Raw genomic sequence first — 22,774 nt, 5'->3', positions numbered from 1 at the left:
GTAGTAGACTTTATGCAGGTTAGGTTCTCTCAGTAGCCATGGTTACACCTTGCATTAACATGTGATTGTCATCATCTGATTAAGATGTGGTTGTCATCATCCGATCACTATCTGATCGAGATTTTGTTGCGTCTACACATGGTAATATCTGTCTCTTATCTGCCCACTTCGTCCCTATTGTGACCAGATTCCCTGGTCCCTCCCTATATGCAAATGAATCCAACCTGCCTTGGACCTACCGTTATGACACAAGCTGTATAAATCAACAGAATAGCACGCTTTTATAGTCAATAGTTTTATACTCTCATCATTAAAGCCTACTTTTGTTATCCAACGATTTAAGACTAGGCGTAATAGACTACTGTCCCGATAACTCTCAACTTGTCCACAGATGGACAAATAACAAGTCAGAGAATCTCTCCCATCTCTAAAAATGTCACCACACAAATGAGCTGAGTATCTGGATGTGTGTACAAAATACAATTATTGCACAGTATAAATAAAAACTACACTTAGGCCCTAATGCACACAGTAGAAACAGAAAACAGGTTAAGTTACAGAGTAGGCCTCCCTGAATTCCTTGGCCTTTCTGTAGCCTTTTCAAATATTAGAATTTGAAGGGGAGAACCTCTTTTCTCTTATTCGGGACAATATCTCTTCATAAATATCTTTATTTCTATATGCCATTTTAATCAGAGCTGGACGCGGTATTGGACTGTGGTATATCTGGCCACAGTGTCAGTAGGCAGTTGGTTTCTAAAAACATGTTCTGGTGTGATTTTTTTAAGAGGCCTGGGATAACTGTGACGTTGGCCAAATGTATACACTTTCGATTTGTTTACACCAAGGATATCCGTACAAGATGCGTCTTTCACTACCACCGGAGGTGGTCAGAAAGATAACCATAATCAGATCACAATGCGTCTTTTGATTGTCTACACCTGTCGACGCACAATCAGAATGTGCACATGATCAGGACAACGGACGCATGTTAGAACCAGGTACAAACGGGGCTTCTGATTGTTTCCCCTTTAAGGTACCTTGTTGTAGCCGGAGTCACAGATTTCTTTGTGCCGTCTTGCCAACTGCTATGACCATCCCTTCTTGTTTGTGTGTGTGTATGGGCGTGTGTGTGACTGACCTGATGAGGACCATGTAGCCTGGCGTGCCACCCAGGGAGATGATAAAGGAAGTGATGACAGAGAGAGCCAGGAAGTAAGGGAAGACACGGTCACAGTCGTCTCTGTGAGGACAGTGGCCTACACTGGCTGTCAGGTTACCACTGCTCAGCCCTGCTACCACCACACAGCTACAGTTAGAGAACACCTGCAGAGGCACACACACACAAACAGACAAAACAATTTGACACAAAAACAGAAACATCATAACTTGCTGCTTCAAAAGTTTTCCATAAACCCACCAGGGTGCGAGTCAATTCCGACTGAAATCATACTGAAATTAAAATGGAATTGACCTTTACCCCGTTGCTCACAAGTAACGTGATCTATCAGATTACACAGTCTTTTTGCATCTCAAATGGCACCGTATTCCCTATATAGTGTACTACTTTTAAACAGAGCCCAAAAGTAGTATACTATATAGGGAAGAGGGTGCCATTTCGGGATGCAGCCTCCGTGCTGGCTATGATTCTCATCTCACCGTGTTCTTCCCTGATCCTGTGGAGGTCTGGCAGCCAGCCAGGCAGGGAGAGACGTACGTGATGCCGTTCTCTCCACAGACAGGGTCCCAGTCTCTGTCTGAACACACACAGTCTGAGTTACAGGCTGAGAATACTGAGCGCTCCTCATACGATACACCATCCACCCTGAGAGAGAGAGAGAGAGAGAGAGAGAGAGAAAGTGGGACTGTTATTAATAGTAGATTTAATTCATATAGCGCTTTTCTTTAGACAGATAATCTAATGAATACAGACATGACTTGACCTCTGCCTGCTCAGATACAGAAGGTGTGATGTGTATTTAATCAAATGCATAATAAGATATATCCTGAACAAAAATATAAATGCAACAAGTGTCGTTCCCAGGTTTCATGACCTGAAATAAAAGATCCCAGAAATGTTGTGCACAAATGTGTCAACATCCCTGTTAGTGAGCATTTTATCATTTGTCAAGATAATCCATCCTCCTGACAGGTGTGGCATATCAAGAAGCTGATTAAACAGCATGATCATTACAAAGATGCACCTTGTGCTGGGGACAATAAAAGGCCACTCTAAAATGTGCAGTTTTGTCACACAACACAATGCCACAGATGTCTCAAGTTTTGAGGGAGGATGCAATTGGCATGCTAACTGCAGGAATGTCCACCAGAGCGGTTGCCAGAGATCTAATGTTAATTTCTCTACCATATTGTTTTAGAGAATTTGGCAGTACGTCCAACTGGCCTCACAACCGCAGATCACGTGTAACCATGCCAGCCCAAGACCTCCACATCCGGCTTCTTCACCTGCGGGATCTTCTGAGACCAGCTACCCGAACAGCTGATGAGGAGTATTTCTGCCTGTAATAAAGCTCCTCAGTGGGTGGGCCTGGGTCCCAAGTGGGTGGACCTATGGCTGCGTCCCTGCCCAGTCATGTGAAATCCATAGATTAAGAACTAAAGGATTTTTTTTTAATTGACTGATTTCCTTATATGAACTGTAACTCAGCAAAATCGTTTAAATTGTTGCATGTTACGTTTCTATTTTTGTTCAGTATACTTTCACCGATTCAATGAATACTAATGATATCAACCAAATTCAGTGCCGGTTCTGATATTGACATTAGCAGCAAATAGTCTTGACAGAGCCAGGGGGCACACAGTACAGTAGATGGGTGAAATCCCTGATTCGCTATTCTAGACCACATCTCTCCAGTGTTGGAGGTATACTGTTCTCTAGGCGCAATTATTAGTATACACACTCCAGCATGTTACCCGTTTGTGGTGCTGGGAATAGAACATTTACAGAGGGTAAATACTGTATGTACCTAAGGGCAACTTCTACCAACAGCTCTGTGTGTGTGTGTGTGTGTCCCCCACCGGTTGTAGGGCAGCGTGATCCCAGCCACTTTGGCGTTCTCGCAGCTCATGGCGAAGAAGAAGAGGGATAGGAAGTAGCCTATCAGAGAGGTGCCGAACGCAAACTTGGCCGCTCCCATGATGCTCAGCTTCAGCCTCTTCATGAGCAGGCCGCCAGTGAAAATTCCCAACGCCACGGCAGGGATGTTGATTGTACCTGGAACAAACAACACACACTCTGTAAACGTTAAGACATAGGTCTCATTCTTTAGAAATGTTCTTCATTCCTAGTCATGGAGGATTTAGGCCAGGACTAAGGTCTTGACGAAAGGTTCAATGGGACTGAAACACCATGTGAGCCAGCCAAAGCCCTAAACCAGGCATACACTTTCACACAATACCATACTGTAGCTTTAGCTACCTTTCATATCACTGTAGCTATAAGTCTACCTTTTATGCCAGTGCTATTCCACAACCCAATACAGCCCCATACAGTACAGTGGAGTAGAACCAGGCCATACCGCCTGAGACTCAGCCTTTGATATAGTTGACAGTAGAGAGAACTCACAGTAGACGCTGTCCAACTCCCACTCAAAGACCAAAGCTCTTGGTCTTTTTCATACATCAATGTACAGATATCATATTTTATCTATCCGTTCTATTACTGTAGTTATGCTAGATATTGCATTGCCTTCCATACACAGCATGCAATGGTCAGGTCAATAGCGGAGCATGAGGCCTATTTAGATCAGTATTCACATTTGAGGGTTGAATCATAACACATTGTATAGCTCAATAAAACAGCACCTTTGACCTCCTATTGCTTGATCTAGTATTAACAATATTGTATGCATGTGCTTATCTATGCATAAAGCGAGTCCTTTCAAGTTTCCAATCTAAATTGAAATAGCTCATGCATGAGATGAATCAAGGCCAGTGTCGGGGGTAGCGCGGTACAAAGTAACGGGTTAGAGTACTCATATGACTTCTTTTGTGGTAACTAGTAATTTAACAGGTACATTTTTCTATTTAATTAATCAGTTACTTAATTACGTTTTCAAATAAGAAAGTCATTCATTTTACAATATTATTTCCTTTTTGTTTTGTTTCTAACTAGTGAGATGGCAGAGACGATAGCCTTTGCACGGTGGAAGAATTCGGATTACTTTGAATTGGTAAGGGGAAAAGGACAGGAACATGTCAGTAAAATGCTAACTCTGCCTCGGGGATAAGTGGCTGTCCGCCGCAAAGAACTCCACGTTAAATAGCAAGAAGCACCTTCAGACTTTTTCTTGTGCCGAATAACGTTAAATCGCTGCTTTAGAGGAAAGCAGTGAAATAAATCAACAAGATGTTTTATTTTTGACTTTGAGTTATGAATGTTGTAACGTGCATACGTTGTCCTTTTGAAAAGGCTACGCTACTGCAACTTCTATTAAAATAATACAACTAATTGGTATCTAGACAATCTGGTTATTGTGGTTCATGAATTGCATGTTTGGAAAGGGCTATTGCTCGTGTTAACGTGTGTTTTCATATCCCTCTGCCAAGTTTATCTGTGTTTAAAACAGATTGGTAGCCAGTTGTCCTTGTAGTTGAGCTCTCCCTTTACTGTGCCCAGTTAGTTTAATACAGCGCCTTCAGAAACTATTCATACCCCTTGACATTTTGTTGTGTTACAGCCTGAATTGAAAATGGATTGAATTGAAATTTTGTGCCATTGGCCTACACACACACACAATACCCCATAATGTCAAAGTGGAATAATGTTTTTTATTTTTATTAATTCAAAATGAAAAGCAGAAATGTCTTGACTCAATAAGTATTCAACTCCTTTGTTATGGCAAGCTTAAATAAGTTCAGGAGTAAAAATGTGGTTAACAAGTCACATAATAAGTTGCATGGACTCATAATTTAACATGATTTATTAATGACTACCTCATCTCTGTACCCCACACATACAGATAATTGTAAGGTCCTTCAGTCGAGCAGTGAATTTCAAACACAGATTCAACCACAAAGACCAGGGAGGTTTTCCAATGCCTCACAAAGAAGGGCACCTAATTGGTAGACGGGTAAAAATAAAAAGCAGACATTGAATATCCCTTTGAGCATGGTGAAGTTATTAATTACACTTTGGATGGTGTATCAATACACCTATTCACTACATAGATACAGGCCTCCTGTGGTGGAAACAGTCAAGGGATGTGAAGATGTGAATACTTCCGGAGGCACTGAATATTGTATGTATTATTTTATAGTTATGTGTAAATAATTCCCAAAAATAATGTATTTATTAAAGAATTGTAAAGGAGATATTTCATCTCTCATTATTACTTGAGCTGGTATAGGCCAGAGTTATAGATTACGGACGAAAGGCACATTTTTGACGGTAGCCACTAGGCCAGGGATCAGAAACATGTGGCCCACGGGCCTAAACCGTTCCGGAAGTGATTTTCAGGGGGTAAAGAACACTGTAAAATCACAAGGACTTCAGATGAAAGAGTTTAATTTAGAAAATCTGTTCTTAAGTATTCCCACAAAAGAATTATATAAAAATGTGATCGTGTCTCAATATAACCATGGTATGAAATTATTATCATTTTCAAATACAACCCCTTTTGGTCTTAGTTGTGGTCAATTTGCAGTGTACAAATTATTATAATTATGTTCCTGCCCCCCAACCATCTGCTCCGGCAAAAATTGTCCGGTGGCTTAATCTAGTTGCCTACCCTTGCACAAGGCCTATCAGTCGTCATAGTCTCGCCATTCAAAAGTAGTGTGCATAAAGCTAATTCTTAAAAAGGTCCAACACAACTGTTTTCATCTCAATATCAAATCATGTCTGGGTAACAATTAAGTACCTTACTGTGATTGTTTTCAACTAAAGTGGTCAAAAAGAAACAAAAATAGCTTCTTAGCAAAGACCAATTTCTCAAGCAAGAATTTACCTTGGACTGTCTGGGATTGGTCTGAGCGGGGAGGGGAAAACTATCTGTTATTGGCAGAGAGGTTTGGAACTCTCTTTCTTATTGGTCTATTAACTAATTTACCACCTGGTGATGTCACCATGCAGGCCAAAACTCCATCCCACCAGAACAGGCAGCAATTTCAGGTTGTCTTTTCAAAAAGCTCTTACACTAAAAGGGCATTATCATCATTTTCACAATTTCACAGTATTATTCCAACCTCATAGTGTGGAAATGTATATAAAACACAGGAAAAACATGCTTTTGACTGCACTGGGCCTTTAAGATTGACCAAGAGGCGAAAGAAAGAGGTGAGGGCTAGCGGAGTGGAATAAAGGAGAGCCGCACACTCTAGGAGCTTAGATGCAAAAATGTTAAGTCCAACGTTTCGACAGACAAGCTGTCTTCATCAGGGTATAATGACAAACACTGCGGGGTGACTCATTTATATAGTGTCAAAAGACACTTGTTTTTGGTAACGCAGAAGTAATGTAACAAGTTACTTTCCATAGTAAATAACATTGTAACGTAACAAGTTACTTTTAAAAGTAACGGTCCCCAACACTGATCGAGGCATATAAGCTATATGATTGGCCAACGTTACGTACCCATCAGGAAATTGGCTTTTGATGCTGACTGTCCGTAATGCTGCTCTATGTACTTGGGCTTGTAGGTTACCATGCCGATGAGAGAGTTCAGCTGAATGATGGTCACACACAGGTAGATGAAGTACACTGGGTTCCCCAGGAGGGTTTTCAACGTTGGTATGAAATCTAGATTAAAAACAATCAACACAACATCATCACTCGTCAACGACATCATCAGTTGTCAAGGTCATTTTTGTCTACCTTTTTCCATACTATGGTAATTTCATCCAAAGCAACCTGAATTTGATATACCATTTTACCTGACCAGACTTTGAAATAGCCTTTTTAAACTCCAATCATAATCTAAACCAGAAAATGTTACAACTTCATCCCCATTCAGCAAAATACCTTTGGCCATCTCCAGAAAGCTGGCTGGCTCGTCGGCTTGGTACTTATGCTCCAGGAGAGGGGAGTCGTTGATGAAGCTAATCTGCTCCGGGGTGCACTGGGCTGGGCCTCGGTCTGACGGGATGGGCAGGGAACGGGGCAGGAACCAGAAGGGGATGGCTGAAAGCAGGGTGATCACCCCAGCTATAAGGTAACCTAACCACCAGGCCCCCACCCAGCGAGCATCACCAGGGCTTATGGTGATACTCTCTATACAGGGAGGGGAGACACAGAACTTGATTTAATTGGATTTATTAGGATCCCCATTACCCGACAGCAAGTCTTACTGGATTCCGACATATAACGAAAAAGACATTACAGACAAAAGACTTTACAATTGACATACACTACATGTTAATGTTTTTAAATGTATGTGTGCATCTATCAGTTACACATACATGTCAGTACATACATATAACAAGAGAAGGCCATGGTCATAGTCTCTATAGAGGGAGGACAAGCAGAGAGAGAGCTGTGACTGTTGGGGACAAAATACATTATGAGAATAACTGAGTGCACTAGCAACGTTCCTAGCGACAAGACTTACTGGAGAGAAAAAACAAGCACAGTACAGCTGCTTTTTGTGCATATCTTAACCATCTCTCCTGCTTTATATTGGTTACTCAAATTTAGTAGCTGACGTCACTGAGCAGTGTTCTGGAGCACACTAGTTCAATTAGTCTGATAACCTAGAATCTAGAAGCATGAGCATACATAACAAACACTTATTGAACACAGTCAGCGACTGCACTCTAGGAACGACAATGAACTTAACTCAGAGCGCTGTTTGTTAGTCTAATAGTAACAGAACAGAGGTGAATGCCCTGTTTCTGTCTAAACTGGAAAACTCACTATTACAGTCCAATAGTGTGTAGGCGGAATAGACAGAATACTCAGTGTTTCGCTAGATACCGGTTACTCACCCATGTTGACAAATCCAATGTCCACATATATTTTGGCACACAGGGATCCCAGTAAATAGCCAAACACAGGACCAATGACTGCTATGGTCTGAACGCAGCCTGAAATATGAAAGACACACACACACACACACACACACACACACACACACAGAGCAATTGATTTATTATACTAACCAGAGACAGTTCCATTAGGCAGTAAACAATAAGACGGGTGTGTGTGATTGTTAAAAAGGTCAAAGAGATGCCTCTGCTTATCTGGAGCATTTGTCCATTCATGTTATCACAAAGAGCTAGATTAGCGTGAACCAGCGATAGCACACACCTGCATAGCAGATGTTTTGGTAGTGAGCTGCCCCACTTGAGTTATAAGTTCAGAACGAGAAAGTGTAGGCTATATGGAAATAATTACACTCAAATTGAAAAATCATACATCTAAATAATGACCATTTTTTATTATCCTAATCGAGATGTAGATTACGTTTCACATTCCAGTGTTCGAACTTGTAAAAAAGGCTGCATGAGATTTCTGTTAACGTGACTGGCAATGGCAATGTCTGCTTTGCATGTAAAGCTGGGAGCCACTTGTGGATTTGACAGCTCTAACGCAGTTCCACCTCCCACACTGTCTAAACATCAGCTATGCAGATGTTGGCTAAAGCGGATCTGATTGAATCGGACCCTTAGTCTATGAATCAGATTGAAAGGCAGTTTAGTCACACTGTCAGATCTACTTAACATATTGTACTTCAAATCATGCACAGTGACATTATCTAAAATGTGTTTTTTGTTTTTCCAATTGGACTATTACCAATGTAAAATGCAGCATTTTCCTCCCTGGCGAAATCATCTATATACGAGATCCCAAGGGGCTGCACTGGCGTCTCCCCGATCCCTCGTAAGACGTTCCCCAGGAACACATAGATCCACATGGAGAGGTTGGACTCTCCTTCACAACCTACTGGGAAGGGGGAAGGAGAGAGAGAATAGTTCCAGCACTGTGTGTGTGTGTGTGTGTGTGTGTGTGTGTGTGTGCGCACGCGTATCCGTGTGTATCCATGAGTACATGTGTGTGTTTGTGTGCGTACATTTGTATGTGCGTGGGTTTGTGTTTGCGTGCATGTATGCACATGAGCATGTGTGCGTGTGTTTAGGTGACACACCTGTTCCTGTGCCTGGTGCCTTAGAAAGCGGGTCACCCGAAGCTAGCGCGGCGGGTGACAACAGGCGCGCTGGACATGGAGAGAGGTTATTGGTTGAATTCACTGACGATCGGATTGACGTTTCGAACTTATAGCTGCGTACAAAACACCAATGCGACTGTTTAGCGAAGGGAGGGGAGAAAGCACCACGTTATACAGTTAGAGAGGACAGAGACAAAGCAGAACATGAGTGCAATGAAACACTTAGGAAACAACGTTTTATAGATTCAAGCACATCATGTTATACGCAATACTAACAATGGGAAGAAGCTTTCCTGGCTTCCCCTGTAAAATACAAAACAATTGGCGACTGAACGTGTTTTTCGTGAAAAACATCCCACAGCTGTAAAAATGCATATAGTAAAACTTCTCTTGGCATTCAGTAAAGAGACTCCATACAGTACAGCATATATTCTTTAAGATTCACTATGTTCCCATCTTGTGGCGAGGAATTAAACATTCTGACTGATCATACTTTCATGACCAAACCAAGCTAATGAGAACACATGATAACACACACACAACCATGCTTCACCCCACAAAAGATGGTATACAATATATAAAATATGTACAAAATAGAGTATATTAGCATATCACTACAGAGTCACAGTGATATCTGTCCTTTACCAGACTTTATCCAAACACACAGAAATAAAGTGCATTCGGAAAGTATTCAGACCCCTTGACTTCTTCCACATTTTGTTACGTAACAGCCTTACTCTAAAATGGATTAAATACATTTTTCCCCCATCAATCTACACACAATACCCAATAATGATAAAGCAAAAACAGGTTTTTAGAAATCTTTGCAAATGTATAAAAAAAAACAAAAAAAACCTGAAATATCACATTTACATAGTATTCAGACCATTTGCTTTGAGATTTGAAATTGAGCTCAGGTGAATCCTGTTTCCATTGATCATCCTTGATATGTTTCTACTTGATTGGAGTACACCTGTGGTAAATTCAATTGATTGGACGTGATTTGGAAAGGCACACACCAGTCTATATACAGTGGCTTGCGAAAGTATTCACCCCCTTAGCATTTTTCCTATTTTGTTGCCTGGAATTAAAATTTATTTTGTGGGGGTTTGTATCATTTTATTTACACAATATGCCTCCCACTTTGTAGAAGCAAAATATTTTTTATTGTGCGCCAGACATAGCGTTTTCCTTGATGGCCAAAAAGCTCAATTGTAGTCTCATCTGACCAGAGTACCTTCTTCCATATGTTTGGGGAGTCTCCCACATGCCTTTTGGCAAACACCAAACGTGTATGTTTATTTCTTTCTTTAAGCAATGGCTTGTTTCTGGCCACTCTTCCGTAAAGCTCAGCTCTGTGGAGTGTCCGGCTTAAAGTGGTCCTATGGACAGATACTCCAATCTCCGCTGTGGAGCTTTGCAGCTCCTTCAGGGTTATCTTTGGTGTCTTTGTTGCCTATCTGATTAATTCCCTCCTTGCTTGGTTCGTGAGTTTTGTGGGTGGCCCTCTCTTGGCAGGTTTGTTGTGATGCCATATTCTTTCCATTTTTTAATAATGGATTTAATGGTGCTCCGTGGGATGTTCAAAGTTTTATATTTTTTTATAACCCAACCCTGATAGGTACTTCTCCACAAGTTTGTCCCTGACCTGTTTGGAGAGCTCCTTGGTCGTCATAGTGCTGCTTGCTTGGTGTAGTCCCTTGCTTAGTAGTGTTGCAGACTCTGGGGCCTTTCAGAACAGGTTTATATATACCGAGACATTGTGACACTTAGATTGGACACAGGTGGACTTTATTTAACAAATGGTGTGACTTCTGAAGGTAATTGGTTGCACCAGATCTTATTTAGGGGCTTCATAGCAAAGGGGGTGAATACATATGCCCACACCACTTTTCCATTTTCCATTTTTTTTTTTTTTTAAGTTTTTGAAACAAGTTATTTTTTGCACTTCTCCAATTTGTGTATGTCCATTAAATGAAATCCAAATAAAAAAATCAATTTAAATTACAGGTTGTAATGCAACCAAATAGTAAAAACGCCAAGGGGGATGAATACTTTTGCAAGGCACTGTAAGATCCCACAGTTGACAGTGCATGTCAGAGCAAAAACCAAGCCATGAGGTCGAAGGAATTGTCCGTAGAGCTCAGAGACAGGATTGTGTCGAGGCACAGATCTGGGGAAGGGTACCAAAACATTTCTGCAGCATTGAAGGTCGCCAAGAATACAATGGCCTCCATCATTCTTAAATGGAAGAAGTTTCGAACAACCAAGACTCTTCCTAGAGCTGGCCGCCCGGCCAAACTGAGCAATCAGGGGAGAAAGGCCTTGGTCAGGGAGGTGACCAAAAACCGATGGTCATTCTGATAGAGCACTGGAGTTCCTCTGTGGAGATGGGAGAACCTTCCAGAAGGACAACCATCTCTGCCCGCTTGGAGTTTGCCAAAAGGAAATGAAAGACTCTCAGAACATGAGAAACAAGATTCTCTGGTCTGATGATACCAAGATTGAACTCTTTGGCCTGAATGCCAAGTGTCACGTCTGGAGGAAACCTAACACCATCCCTACGGTGAAGCATGGTGTTGGCAACATCATTCTGTGGGATGTTTTTCAGCGGCAGGGACTGGGAGACTAGTCAGGAACGAGGGAAAGATGAACGGAGCAAAGTACAGAGAGATCCTGGATGAAAAACTGCTCTAGAGCGCTCAGGGCCTCTGACTGGGGCGAAGGTTCACCTTCCAACAGGACAACGACCCTAAGTACACACCCAAGACAACGCTGGAGTGGCTTCGGGACAAGTCTCTGGAGAGACCTGAAATAGCTGTGCAGCAACACTCCCGATCCAACTTGCTATAGCTTGAGAGGATCTGCAGAGAAGAATGGGAGAAACTCCCCAAATACAGGTGTGCATCATACCCAAGAAGAATCAAGGCTTTAATCGCTTCCAAAGGTGCTTCAACAAAGTACTGAGTAAAGGGTCTGAATACTATGTAAATGTGATATTTCCGTTTTTCAATTTTATTATACACTTGCAAAAATTCCTAAAAACTGGTTTTTGCTTTGTCATTATGGGGTATTGTGATGTCATTATGGGGTATTGTGATGTCATTATGGGGTATTGTGTGTAGATTGATGAGGAACCAAGATTTAATACATTTGAGAATAAAGCTGAAAAAATGTGGAAAAAGTCAAGGGGTCTGAATACTTTCCGAATGCACTGTAGACTGACATTTCCCTTAAACACAGGATAACTGGAAACGTGATTCAGACTAGAGTACACACACCTGCACGCACTTAAACACATATCTAGATAAGCTTTAGCTTACTGTGCCACAAGTCCATTCAGAAAAGCATTTCACTAGACCCACAATAACATCTGCTAAATATGTGTATGCGATAAAATGTTATTTGAAAAGGAAGCTGGAAACGCAAGCATTGTAAGTTAATCCTCCTACAAAATAAAAAAGTCAGTAAAACCTCACCGTCCGATGAGGAAGTGTGGCAGAGCGATGATGAATGTTCCCATGGCCATTAGTACACAGCCCATGGCTATGATCTTGGGCCGATGCAGCTTTGCACCAAAGTAACTCACGAATGCTATCACCAACAGGTTACCTGGTAGGGCGACAGACAGACAGACACACAGACAGACAGAATTTGTATGTTCTTAGTTGCCATTTAAATTCTCAAATTGACAAATCGAGATTCAATTTACAAATTGCAAAAGTGAAATGTATTTTCAAATAGAGTTAATCTAGTTACAACTCTATTTGGATTCCGTTCCTGAATGGATTCTTGAATTGTCGAGTTGACATGGAACTGACCCCAGCTCTGACACAATGGTCTGCTTCGATTTATTCACAATCACAATGCCTAATTCCTCTAATTGATGTACAGTTGAAGTAGGAAGTTTACATACACTTAGGTTGGAGTCATTAAAACTCATTTTTCAACCACTCCACAAATTTCTTGTTAACAAACTATAGTTTTGCCAAGTCAGTTAGGACATCTACTTTGTGCATGACACAAGTAATTTTTACAATTGTTTACAGACAGATTATTTCACTTATAATTCACTGTATCACAATTCCAGTGGGCCAGAAGTTTACATACACTAAGTTGACTGACTTTAAACAGCTTGGAAAATTCCAGAAAATGATGTCATGGCTTTAGATTCTTCTGATAGGCTAATTGACATATTTGAGTCAATTGGAGGTGTACCTGTGGATGCATTTCAAGGCCCACCTTCAAACGCAGTGCCTCTTTGCTTGACATCATGGGAAAATCAAAAGAAATCAGCCAAGACCTCAGAAAAAAAATTGTAGACCTCCACAAGTCTGGTTCATCCTTGGGAGCAATTTCCAAATGCCTGAAGGTACCACGTTCATCTGTGCAAACAATAGTACACAATTATAAACACCATGGGACCACGCAGCCGTCATACCGCTCAGGAAGGAGACGTGTTCTGTCTCCTAGAGATGAACGTACTTTGGTGCGAGAAGTGCAAATCAATCCCAGAACAACAGCAAAGGACCTTGTAAAGATGCTGGAGGAAACAGGTACAAAAGTATCTAAATCCACAGTAAAACGAGTCCTATATTGACATAACCTGAAAGGCTGCTCAGCAAGGAAGAAGCCACTGCTCCAAAACCGGCATAAAAAAACCCAGACTACGGTTTGCAACTGCACATGGGGACAAAGATCGTACTTTCTGGAGAAATGTCCTCTGGTCTGATGAAACAAAAATAGAAGTTTGGCCATAATGACCATTGTTATGTTTGGAGGAAAAAGGGGGAGGGTTGCAAGCCGAAGAACACCATCCCAACCGTGAAGCACGGGGGTGGCAGCATCATGCTGTGGGAGTGCTTTGCTGTAGGAGGGACTGGTGCACTTCACAAAATAGATGGCATCATGAGAAAGGAAAATTATGTGGATATATTGAAGCAACATCTCAAGACATCAGTCAGGAAGTTAAAGCTTGGTCGCAAATGGGTCTTCCAAATAGACAATGACCCCAAGCATACTTCCCAAGTTGTGGCAAAATGGCTTAAGGACGACAAAGTCAAGGTATTGGAGTGGCCATTACAAAGCCCTGACCTCAATCCTATAGAAAGTTTGTGGACAGAACTGAAAAGGCGTGTGCCAGCAAGGAGACCTACAAACCTACAAACCTTACACAAGCTCTGTCAGAAGGAATGAGCCAAAATTCACCCAACTTATTGTGGGATGCTTGTGGAAGGCTACCCGAATTGTTTGACCCAAGTTAAACAATTTAAAGGTAATGCTACCAAATATGAAATGAGTGTATGTAAACTTCTCACCCACTGGGAATATGATGAAAGAAAGAAAAGCTGAAAAATCATTCTCTACTATTATTCTGACATTTCACATTCTTAAAATAGAGTGGTGATCCTAACTGACCTAAGACAGGGAATTTTTACTAAGATTAAATGTCAGGAATTGTGAAAAACTGAGTTTAAATGCATTTGGCTAAGGTGTATGTAAACTTCCGACTTCAACTGTAAGTGTGTTGCCATGGTGAGTTACAACATAGTGGCACCGTTGGTTTCCTAATTCCCACTATAGAGTGATTCCTCATGAAACCCAGACAAAAAAAGAACATTGTTGACATATATTTGAATCTAAAAACAGAATTGAGAAATAATGAATCAAACTTGGCATATTTCTGACATTTTAGCCTCCCTTAAGATGCCATAATGTCTCATCTGTAGGTGCTACAAAGCAAAACTTGGTGTCATATGAAGCTTTACCACTTGCTCTGTAATATGAGTAGTATTTTGATTTCAATAACACATTTTTCCAATAATATATTAATAAAGAAAAATAGAAACGTTTATTTTCCGAATTAACTGCCAATGTATTTGGCAAATGTTTCAATATATTGTTGTAAATAATATACAGTTAATTCTGAAAGTATTCAGACCACTTGACTTTTTCAACATTTTGTTACGTTACAGCCTTATTCTAAAATTGATTAAATGTTTATTTTTCATTCCTCAAACTACACAATGTAATAAAAATAAAAACGGAAATATCACATTTACATAAGTATTCAGATCTTTCACCCAGTACTTTGTTTAAGCATTTTTGGCAGCGATTACAGCCTCAAGTCTTATTGGGTATGACGCTACAAGCTTAGCACACCTGTATTTGGGGAGTTTCTCCCATTATTTTCTGCAGATCCTCTCAAGCTCTGTCAGGTTGGATGGGGAGCATTGCTGCACAGCTATTTTCAGGTCTCTCCGGAGATGTTCGATTGGGTTCAAGTCCGGGCTCTGGCTGGGCCACTCTAGGACATTCAAAGACTTGTCTTGAAGCCACTCCTGCATTGTCTTGGCTGTGTGGTTAGGGTCGTTGTCCTGTTGGAAGGTGAACCTTCACCCCAGTCTGAGGTCCTGAGCACTCTGTAGCAGGTTTTCAACAAGGATCTCTCTTTACTTTCCCTCGATCCTGACTTGTCTCCCAGTCTCTGAAAAACATCCCCACAACATGATGCTGCTACCAACATTCTTCAGCGTAGAGAGGGTGCCAGGTTTCCTCCAGACGTGATGCTTGGCATTCAGGCCAAAGAGTTCAGTCTTGGTTTCATCAGACCAGAGAATCTTGTCTTTAGGTGTCTTTTGTTTACCTCCAAGCGGGCTGTCATGTGCCTTTTACTGAGGAGTGGATTCTTTCTGGCCACTCTATCATAAAAGCCTGATTGATGGAGTGCTGCAGAGATGGTTGTCCTTCTGAAAGCTTCTCCCATCTCCACAGAGGAACTCTAGAGCTCTATCAGAGTGACAATTGGGTTCTTGGTCACCTCCCTGACCAAGGCCCTTCTCCCCCGATTGCTTAGTTTGGCCGGGCGGCCAGCTCTAGGAAGAGTCTTGGTGGTTCCAAACTTCTTCCATTTAAGGGGCGGCAGGTAGCCTAGTGGTTAGAGTGTTGGGCCAGTAACTGAAAGGCTGCTAGATCAAATCCCTGAGCTGACAACATAAAAAGCTGTCGCTCTGCCCCTGAACAAGCCAGTTAACCCACTGTTCCTAGGCTGTCATTGTAAATAAGAATTTGTTCTTAACTGACTTGCCTAGTAAAATAAAAAAAGAGAATGATGGAGGCCACTGTTTTCTTGGGGACCTTCAATAATGCAGACATGTTTTGGTACCCTTCCCCAGATCTATGCCTTGACAAAAACCTGTCTCGACGCTCTACGGACAATTCCTTTGACCTCATTGCTTGGTTTTTGCTCTGACATGCACTGTCAACTGTGGGACCTTATATAGACAGGTGTGTGCGCCTTTCCAAATCATGTCCAATCAATTGAATTTATCACAAGTAGACTCCAATGAAGTTGTAGAAACATCTCAAGGATGATCAATGGAAACAGGATGCACCTGAGCTCAATTTCGAGTCTCATAGCAAAGGGTCTGAATACTTATGTAAATAAGGTATTTCTGTTTTTAATTTTTTATACATTTGCAAACATTTCTAAAAACCTGTTTTCACTTTTGATTATGGGGCATTGTATGTAGATTGCTCAGGATTAATAAAAACAATTTTTTTTTTTAGAATAAGGCTGTAACGTAACATTTTGGAAAAAGTAAAGGGGTCTATGGGTATATCAAAGTTCCAGAGTCGGATCTCAGCTAGTTTTAAAGTTATGGCCCATTTAATACAGAGAAATTGGGATAGTAGGCAACGTTACCAATCACTGCCCTCCTTTTACTTATATCATTGCACATCCTGCAAATCACCAGAAGGTGACCATTTGGAATCCATTTTCACATTCACTCTGTTGGTAATGCTTACAAATTGGATCATAAGAAAAGAAGAACCCTCCAAATCGAATGACCGAGGGCCAATTGAATTACTGTGCCGTGGCCTGGATAGAGAGAGAGTGAGAGAGACGGGTGAGAGAGAGAGGGGTGAGAGAGAGAGAGTGAGAGAGAGAGAGGGGTGAGAGAGGGGTGAGAGAGGGAGAGGTGAGAGAGAAAGAGAGGGGGGAAGTTGATAGGGGAGAGAGAGGGAAAGTTAGGGAAAGAAAGAGCGAGAGAGTTATAATGTTAGAGAGAGAGAAAATTGGGTAGTGGAGGAGAGCAGTGGGCAATAAAGACTTTAATGAGGTAAACAAAAGCAGCCATTTCATGATTGAACCAATTGTTGTTTTTCAAGGATGGAGGGATGGAGTCCATTCCTTAAGATCCTCCATCCGCTCTCATTATTAAGAAGAGTGAGTAGGCTATTCTCCCAGTGTGCTGGGTTTGGAAAGTCCCACTTCAGAAACCTGATGTAGAATGCCTAAACTTCTGAACTCCTGAAATAACTGTTCTCTGACTAAGGCCAACCTAGCACTTGAAAATGCCAGGATCGACCCCTTTTTTCCCCATTTACGACTAAAATGACATACTCAAATCTAACTGCCTGTCGCTCAGGAACTGAAGCAGGGATATGCATATTGTTGATACCATTTGAAAGGAAACACTGAAGTTTGTGGAAATGTTAAATTAATGTAGGAGAATAACACATTAGATCTGGTAAAAGATAATACAAAGAAAAAAACATTCTTTTATTTTGATTTTTTTTTGTACCATCATCTTTGAAACACAACAGAAAGGCCAATATATGACTTAGGAAGCTAGGCGCAATTTAGATTTTGGCCATTAGATAGCAGCAGTGTATGTGCAAAGTTTTAGACTGATCCAACAAACATTTGTATTTTTGTTTGAAATTTTGTATCAAGACTGCCCAAATGTGCCCAATTTTCTTGTTATTTACAACCTCATGCTAATCGCATTAGCCTACGTTAGCTCAACCGTCCCACGGGAGACCCACCAATCCTGTAGAGGTTTTAAAGAGTCATTGTGCCCTGCATTAGTTCAAAATATTGCTTAAGGAAAATAACTATTTCTATTGTGCTGAGAGCTATTGTGCTGAAAACACCTGAACTCACTGCTCTCTGACTGAATGTGTTGCATTTTCCTTCATTAATTTAGAATACTGTGAGGACTAGAATAACTGCTTTGTTTGTTGCTAAGGGAAACCTCTCTCTGATTTGAGCAGGTCAAGAGGCACAGAGTACATCCTGCTATTAGAGAGTTGTTAAATACAGAAAGGCCTTCGAGGCTAGTCTATGGAGCTCTCCTGAGTTGCTTCAGCACTTATCTCTCCCTGTGGTTGGAGGCATTGGCGCCACGACATCGCATCCTACAGCAGGCTTCTCCTGGTTTCCGTCTACTCTACACAGAAAGGCCCTTGAGGCGAGCTGAAGGGTGGGACAAAAAATATGAAGATAACTAATGTAAAATATACTGTGTCCATAAAATGTATCTAAACTTAGCAAAAAAAGAAACGTCCCTTTTTCAGGACCCTGTCTTACAAAGATAATTAGTAAAAATCCAAATAACTTCACACTCTTCATTGTAAAGGGTTTAAACACTGTTCCCATGCTTGTTCAATGAACCATAAACAATTAATGAACATGCACCTGTGGAATGGTCGTTAAGACTAACAGCGTACAGACAGTAGGCAATTAAGGTCACAGTTATGAAAACCTAAGACACTAAAGAGGCCTTTCAACTGAACCTGAAAAACACCAAAAGAAAGTTGCCCAGGGTCCCTGCTCATCTGCATGAACGTGCCTTAGGCATGCTGCAAGGAGGCTTGAGGACTGCAGATGTGTCCAGGGCAATAAATTGCAATGTCTTTTTTTTGTTGTCGGATTTTTGTTGTGGGATTTGCGTTTATCGTCGAAGGAATGAGCCTGTACTATGGAGCGGGATCGATTTCGAGGTGGAGGGTCCGTCATGGTCTGGGGTGGTGTGTCACAGCATCATCGGACTGAGCTTGTTGTCATTGCAGGCAATCTCAATGCTGTGTGTTACAGGGAAGACATCCTCCTCCCTCATGTGGTACCCTTCCTGCAGGCTCATCATGACAATGCCACCAGCCCTACTGCTCATTCTGTGCGTGATCTCCTGCAAGACAGGAATGTCAGTGTTCTGCCATGGCCAGCGAAGAGCCCGGATCTCAATCCCATTGAGCACGTCTGGGACCTGTTGGATCGGAGGGTGAGGGCTAGGGCCATTCCCCCCAGAATTGTCCGGGAACTTGCAGGTGCATTGGTGGAAGAGTGGGGAAACATCTCACAGCAAGAACTGGCAAATCTGGTGCAGTCCATGAGGAAGAGATGCACTGCAGTACTTAATGCAGCTGGTGGCCACACCAGATACTGACTGTTACTTTTTGACCCCCCCCCCCCCCCCACACTTTGTTCAGGGACACCATTTATGTTAGTCACATGTCTGTGGAACTTGTTCAGTTTATGTCTCAGTTGTTGAATCTTGTTATGTTCATACAAATATTTACACGTTAAGTTTGCTGAAAATAAACGCAGTTGACAGTGAGAGGATGTTTCTTTTTTTGCTGAGTTTAGGTTCAGAACTTTTGTGAAACAGCACAGTTGGAAAATATATGGCAAATAGAAATCAAAACTGGATGGTCTTCAGAGATAGATGGGAGGGGTTGAGGGTAGCTGAAGGATGGGACTGAAAACAAACAAACGATAACTATTGTAAAATGTATTGTGTCTGTATAATGTATATAGTATGTATAAGCTGGAAGTAGAAGCCCAAGTGTTGTTCTACATTACTTTACTCCAATTAGGGGAAGGATGGTAGGGTAAAAGGAAAATATATAAAGGGGATTTTTTTTTATAGATATGCACACTCTTGGCATTCTCTCAACCAGTTTCATGAGGTAGTCACCTGGAATGCATTTCAATTAACAGGTGTGCCTTGTTAAAAGTTAATTTGTGGAATTTCTTTCCTTCTTAATGCGTTTGAGCCAATCAGTTATGTTGTAACAAGGTAGGGGGGTATACAGAAGATAGCCCTATTTGGTAAAAGTCCATATTATGGCAAGAACAGCTCAAATAAGCAAAGAGAAATGACAGTCCATCATTACTTTCAGACATGAAGGTCAGTCAATACGGAACATTTCAAGAACTTTTAAAGTTTCTTTAAGTGCAGTCGCAAAAACCATCAAGAGCTATGATGAAACTGGCTCTCATGAGGACTGCCACAGGAATGGAAGACCCAGAGTTACCTCTTCTGTAGAGGATACGTTCATTAGAGTTACCAGCCTCAGAAACTGAAGCCCAAATATATGCTTCAGAGTTCAAGTAAGAGACACATCTCAACATCAACTGTTCAGAGGAGACTGTGTGAATCAAGCCTACATGGTCGAATTGCTGCAAAGAAACCACTACCAAAGGACACTGTTAAGAAGAAGAGACTTGCTTGGGCCAAGAAACACGAGCAATGGACATTAGACCAGTGGAAATTTCTCCTTTGGTCTGAAGTCCAAATTGGAGATTTTTGGTTCCAACCGCCGTGTCTGTGTATTTCCCAACATAAAAGCATGGAGTAGGAGGTGTTATGGTGTTTGCTGGTGACACTGTCTGTGATTTATTTGGAATTCAAGGCACACTTAATCAGCATGGCTACCACAGCATTCTGCAGCTGGTTGAGAGAATGCCAAGAGTGTGTGCAAAGCTGTCATCAAGGTAAAGGATGGCTATTTGAAGAATCTCAAATTTCAAATATATTTTGAGTGGTTTAACACTTTTTTGGTTACTACATGATTCCATATGTGTTATTTCATAGTTTTGATGTCTTCACTATTATTCTACAATGTAGAAAATAGTACAAATAAAGAAAAACCCTTAAATGAGTAGGTGTTCTAAAACTTTTGACCGGTAGTGTATATATTTTATATACATATAAGAAATATATGGGGATTGGAAATTATGCGTAATAATTTGGAAATTATGCAGACAATTACATTGATGGAAGCCACAATCTGATGGAAGCCCCCCCCCCCACTCCCCCCCCAAAAAGGCTCTTGAGGTAGAGAGGTGTTTCTATATATACTCCTAAAGCTTGGGCTGAAGGGAGACTCTGAGGACACTGCAAAATGACTAATCAAAACCTAAAACTGACCCCTTCCCTTAACCTTAACCAAACCCATAGAGATGGAATCCGCAGTAGGGGGAAACAGCGCCGCTCGCTGCTAGAAACATGAGCATTTCACTGCACATGCGTTAACATCTGCAAATCTGTGTACGCGACCAATTCACTTTGATGTTTGAACTTAGCCATGACAGTTTGTCAAAGAAGGTGCAATGGTAAGTTTGATCAGATTTCTGTAGAGGTGTAGGCAGAATATGTTTCAGTGACTTTCAAACTAAAAATGCATGTCGCCTATAGCGAGTGCCAAACACTGACCGCGCATTCTGCAAGATATATTGTTTGAATAGACAATCAAAAAGTAAATGCTTCAGCCAACACCTCTAATCAAAAGACAAATTGTTGTTCAATATTTTGTTTATCAGTACATCATTGTGTTTATATCTCCTGCCTTGGTGTAGGCTCTGAGATTAAATAGGCTATGATGTCGCCCTCTTACCACACAGCAATACTGTAGCCTACCCATAATGCCAAATATTTTAAATAGGCTACCAGTCTATTTACTTTCGAGCACGCTTGGCTATTGAATGAACGATGGATAAATGGTAGCCTAATATGGGAATAAACCAGTTATGTCAGAAAAGGAGAGACATGTCCTGCAATACGATTATGATTTAGGCCTATATAAAAGTAAAATAAATATATTAGGCTACGCGTTGCTATGCGATCTTCTTAACAACATCTAATGCATCTGTTTTATCATTAGGCAGACATTTGAATTGTTTTATTATTCTCTTGCATCAAACACCATCTCCCCCATAAAGAACAATATTTGCTTGCAATACAATTGATCAACCACTAGAAGTTGGTCTGAGCTGTACACTTTCCAACAAGTTAAAAATGTATAAATACTAACCTTTGTGGGAAATCTGGTGCACACAAGGTTTATAGTTTTTTTGTGCACACACACACACACACACCTGATAAATGAGACTTCCTAGAAGGCCTTGGTGACCCATTCATTCACATCTCTTCTCTTTCACAACAACATGGATAGAACGGAAGCCCAAAATAGCCCTGGGGATGAGGACGAGGTGAGGACTGGGGGATGGGGTACTGTGACGTAGACACTTACCTATCTCAAAGCTCCCGTCGATGACGCCTGTTAGGTAACTGGGGATGTCAAAGCGCCTCTCCAGCTGGGTTATTGTGCTCTTCATGTAGCTGCCAGACAAGGCCTTGGCAAAGTAGGCAAACGACAGAGCCACAAGGAACATCTGAAGAGCACGAGGGGAGGAAGAAAGGAAGGCGACAGAAAGTGAGAGATAGAAGAAAGGCGGTGGGGAAAGAGATATTGGTTATTAATAATTAATACATATCGGATTGTACTTGTATCCAGATTTTCATCGTCAGAGAGAGGAAGAGTTACCCCTGTGTTGCCCTAATGTACACCACAGCTCTACTTTTCATTGGCTCATTAGCCTATTTTAGCTCCTGCTATCACATTTACTGTTTAATATTCAACTAGGCCTACATCATAGAAGCACAGAGGAGAGGAGGATAGAAGAGGGAAAGGAGGATGAGAGGGAAGACAGAGTGTATCTGTAACTACAGGGTATTGAGGAAGACCAGGACAAAGAGAGGATTAAGAGTCTACGTCAGACTTAAGATGGCTCCTTATGT

The 22,774-nt window shown here is 41.4% G+C and overlaps 1 protein-coding gene across 2 annotated transcripts in view; it reads right to left on the bottom strand.

Annotated features, from left to right (window-relative positions):
* Window positions 1-22,774, bottom strand: part of slco1c1 (solute carrier organic anion transporter family, member 1C1) — a 67,397-nt gene that overhangs the window by 4,251 nt on the left and 40,372 nt on the right. Inside the window, exons 3-12 of one of the 2 annotated variants that reach the window (XM_029742400.1) lie at window positions 22,227-22,368; window positions 12,605-12,737; window positions 9,105-9,238; window positions 8,753-8,902; window positions 7,945-8,043; window positions 6,983-7,231; window positions 6,596-6,760; window positions 3,040-3,235; window positions 1,660-1,825; window positions 1,142-1,326 (exon numbers count right to left, since the gene is read on the bottom strand). In XM_029742400.1, coding sequence (XP_029598260.1) covers window positions 1,142-1,326; window positions 1,660-1,825; window positions 3,040-3,235; window positions 6,596-6,760; window positions 6,983-7,231; window positions 7,945-8,043; window positions 8,753-8,902; window positions 9,105-9,238; window positions 12,605-12,737; window positions 22,227-22,368 — 1,619 coding nt within the window. The remainder of the gene's footprint in view (window positions 1-1,141; window positions 1,327-1,659; window positions 1,826-3,039; window positions 3,236-6,595; window positions 6,761-6,982; window positions 7,232-7,944; window positions 8,044-8,752; window positions 8,903-9,104; window positions 9,239-12,604; window positions 12,738-22,226; window positions 22,369-22,774) is intronic. The other variant, XM_029742401.1, reaches the window with a different exon arrangement.

The sequence above is a fragment of the Salmo trutta genome, chromosome 40, assembly GCF_901001165.1.
Source record: "Salmo trutta chromosome 40, fSalTru1.1, whole genome shotgun sequence".
NCBI lineage: Eukaryota > Metazoa > Chordata > Actinopteri > Salmoniformes > Salmonidae > Salmo > Salmo trutta.
The sequence above is the reverse complement of the archived record's forward strand: the minus strand, read 5'-3'. Positions and strand labels throughout refer to the sequence as shown.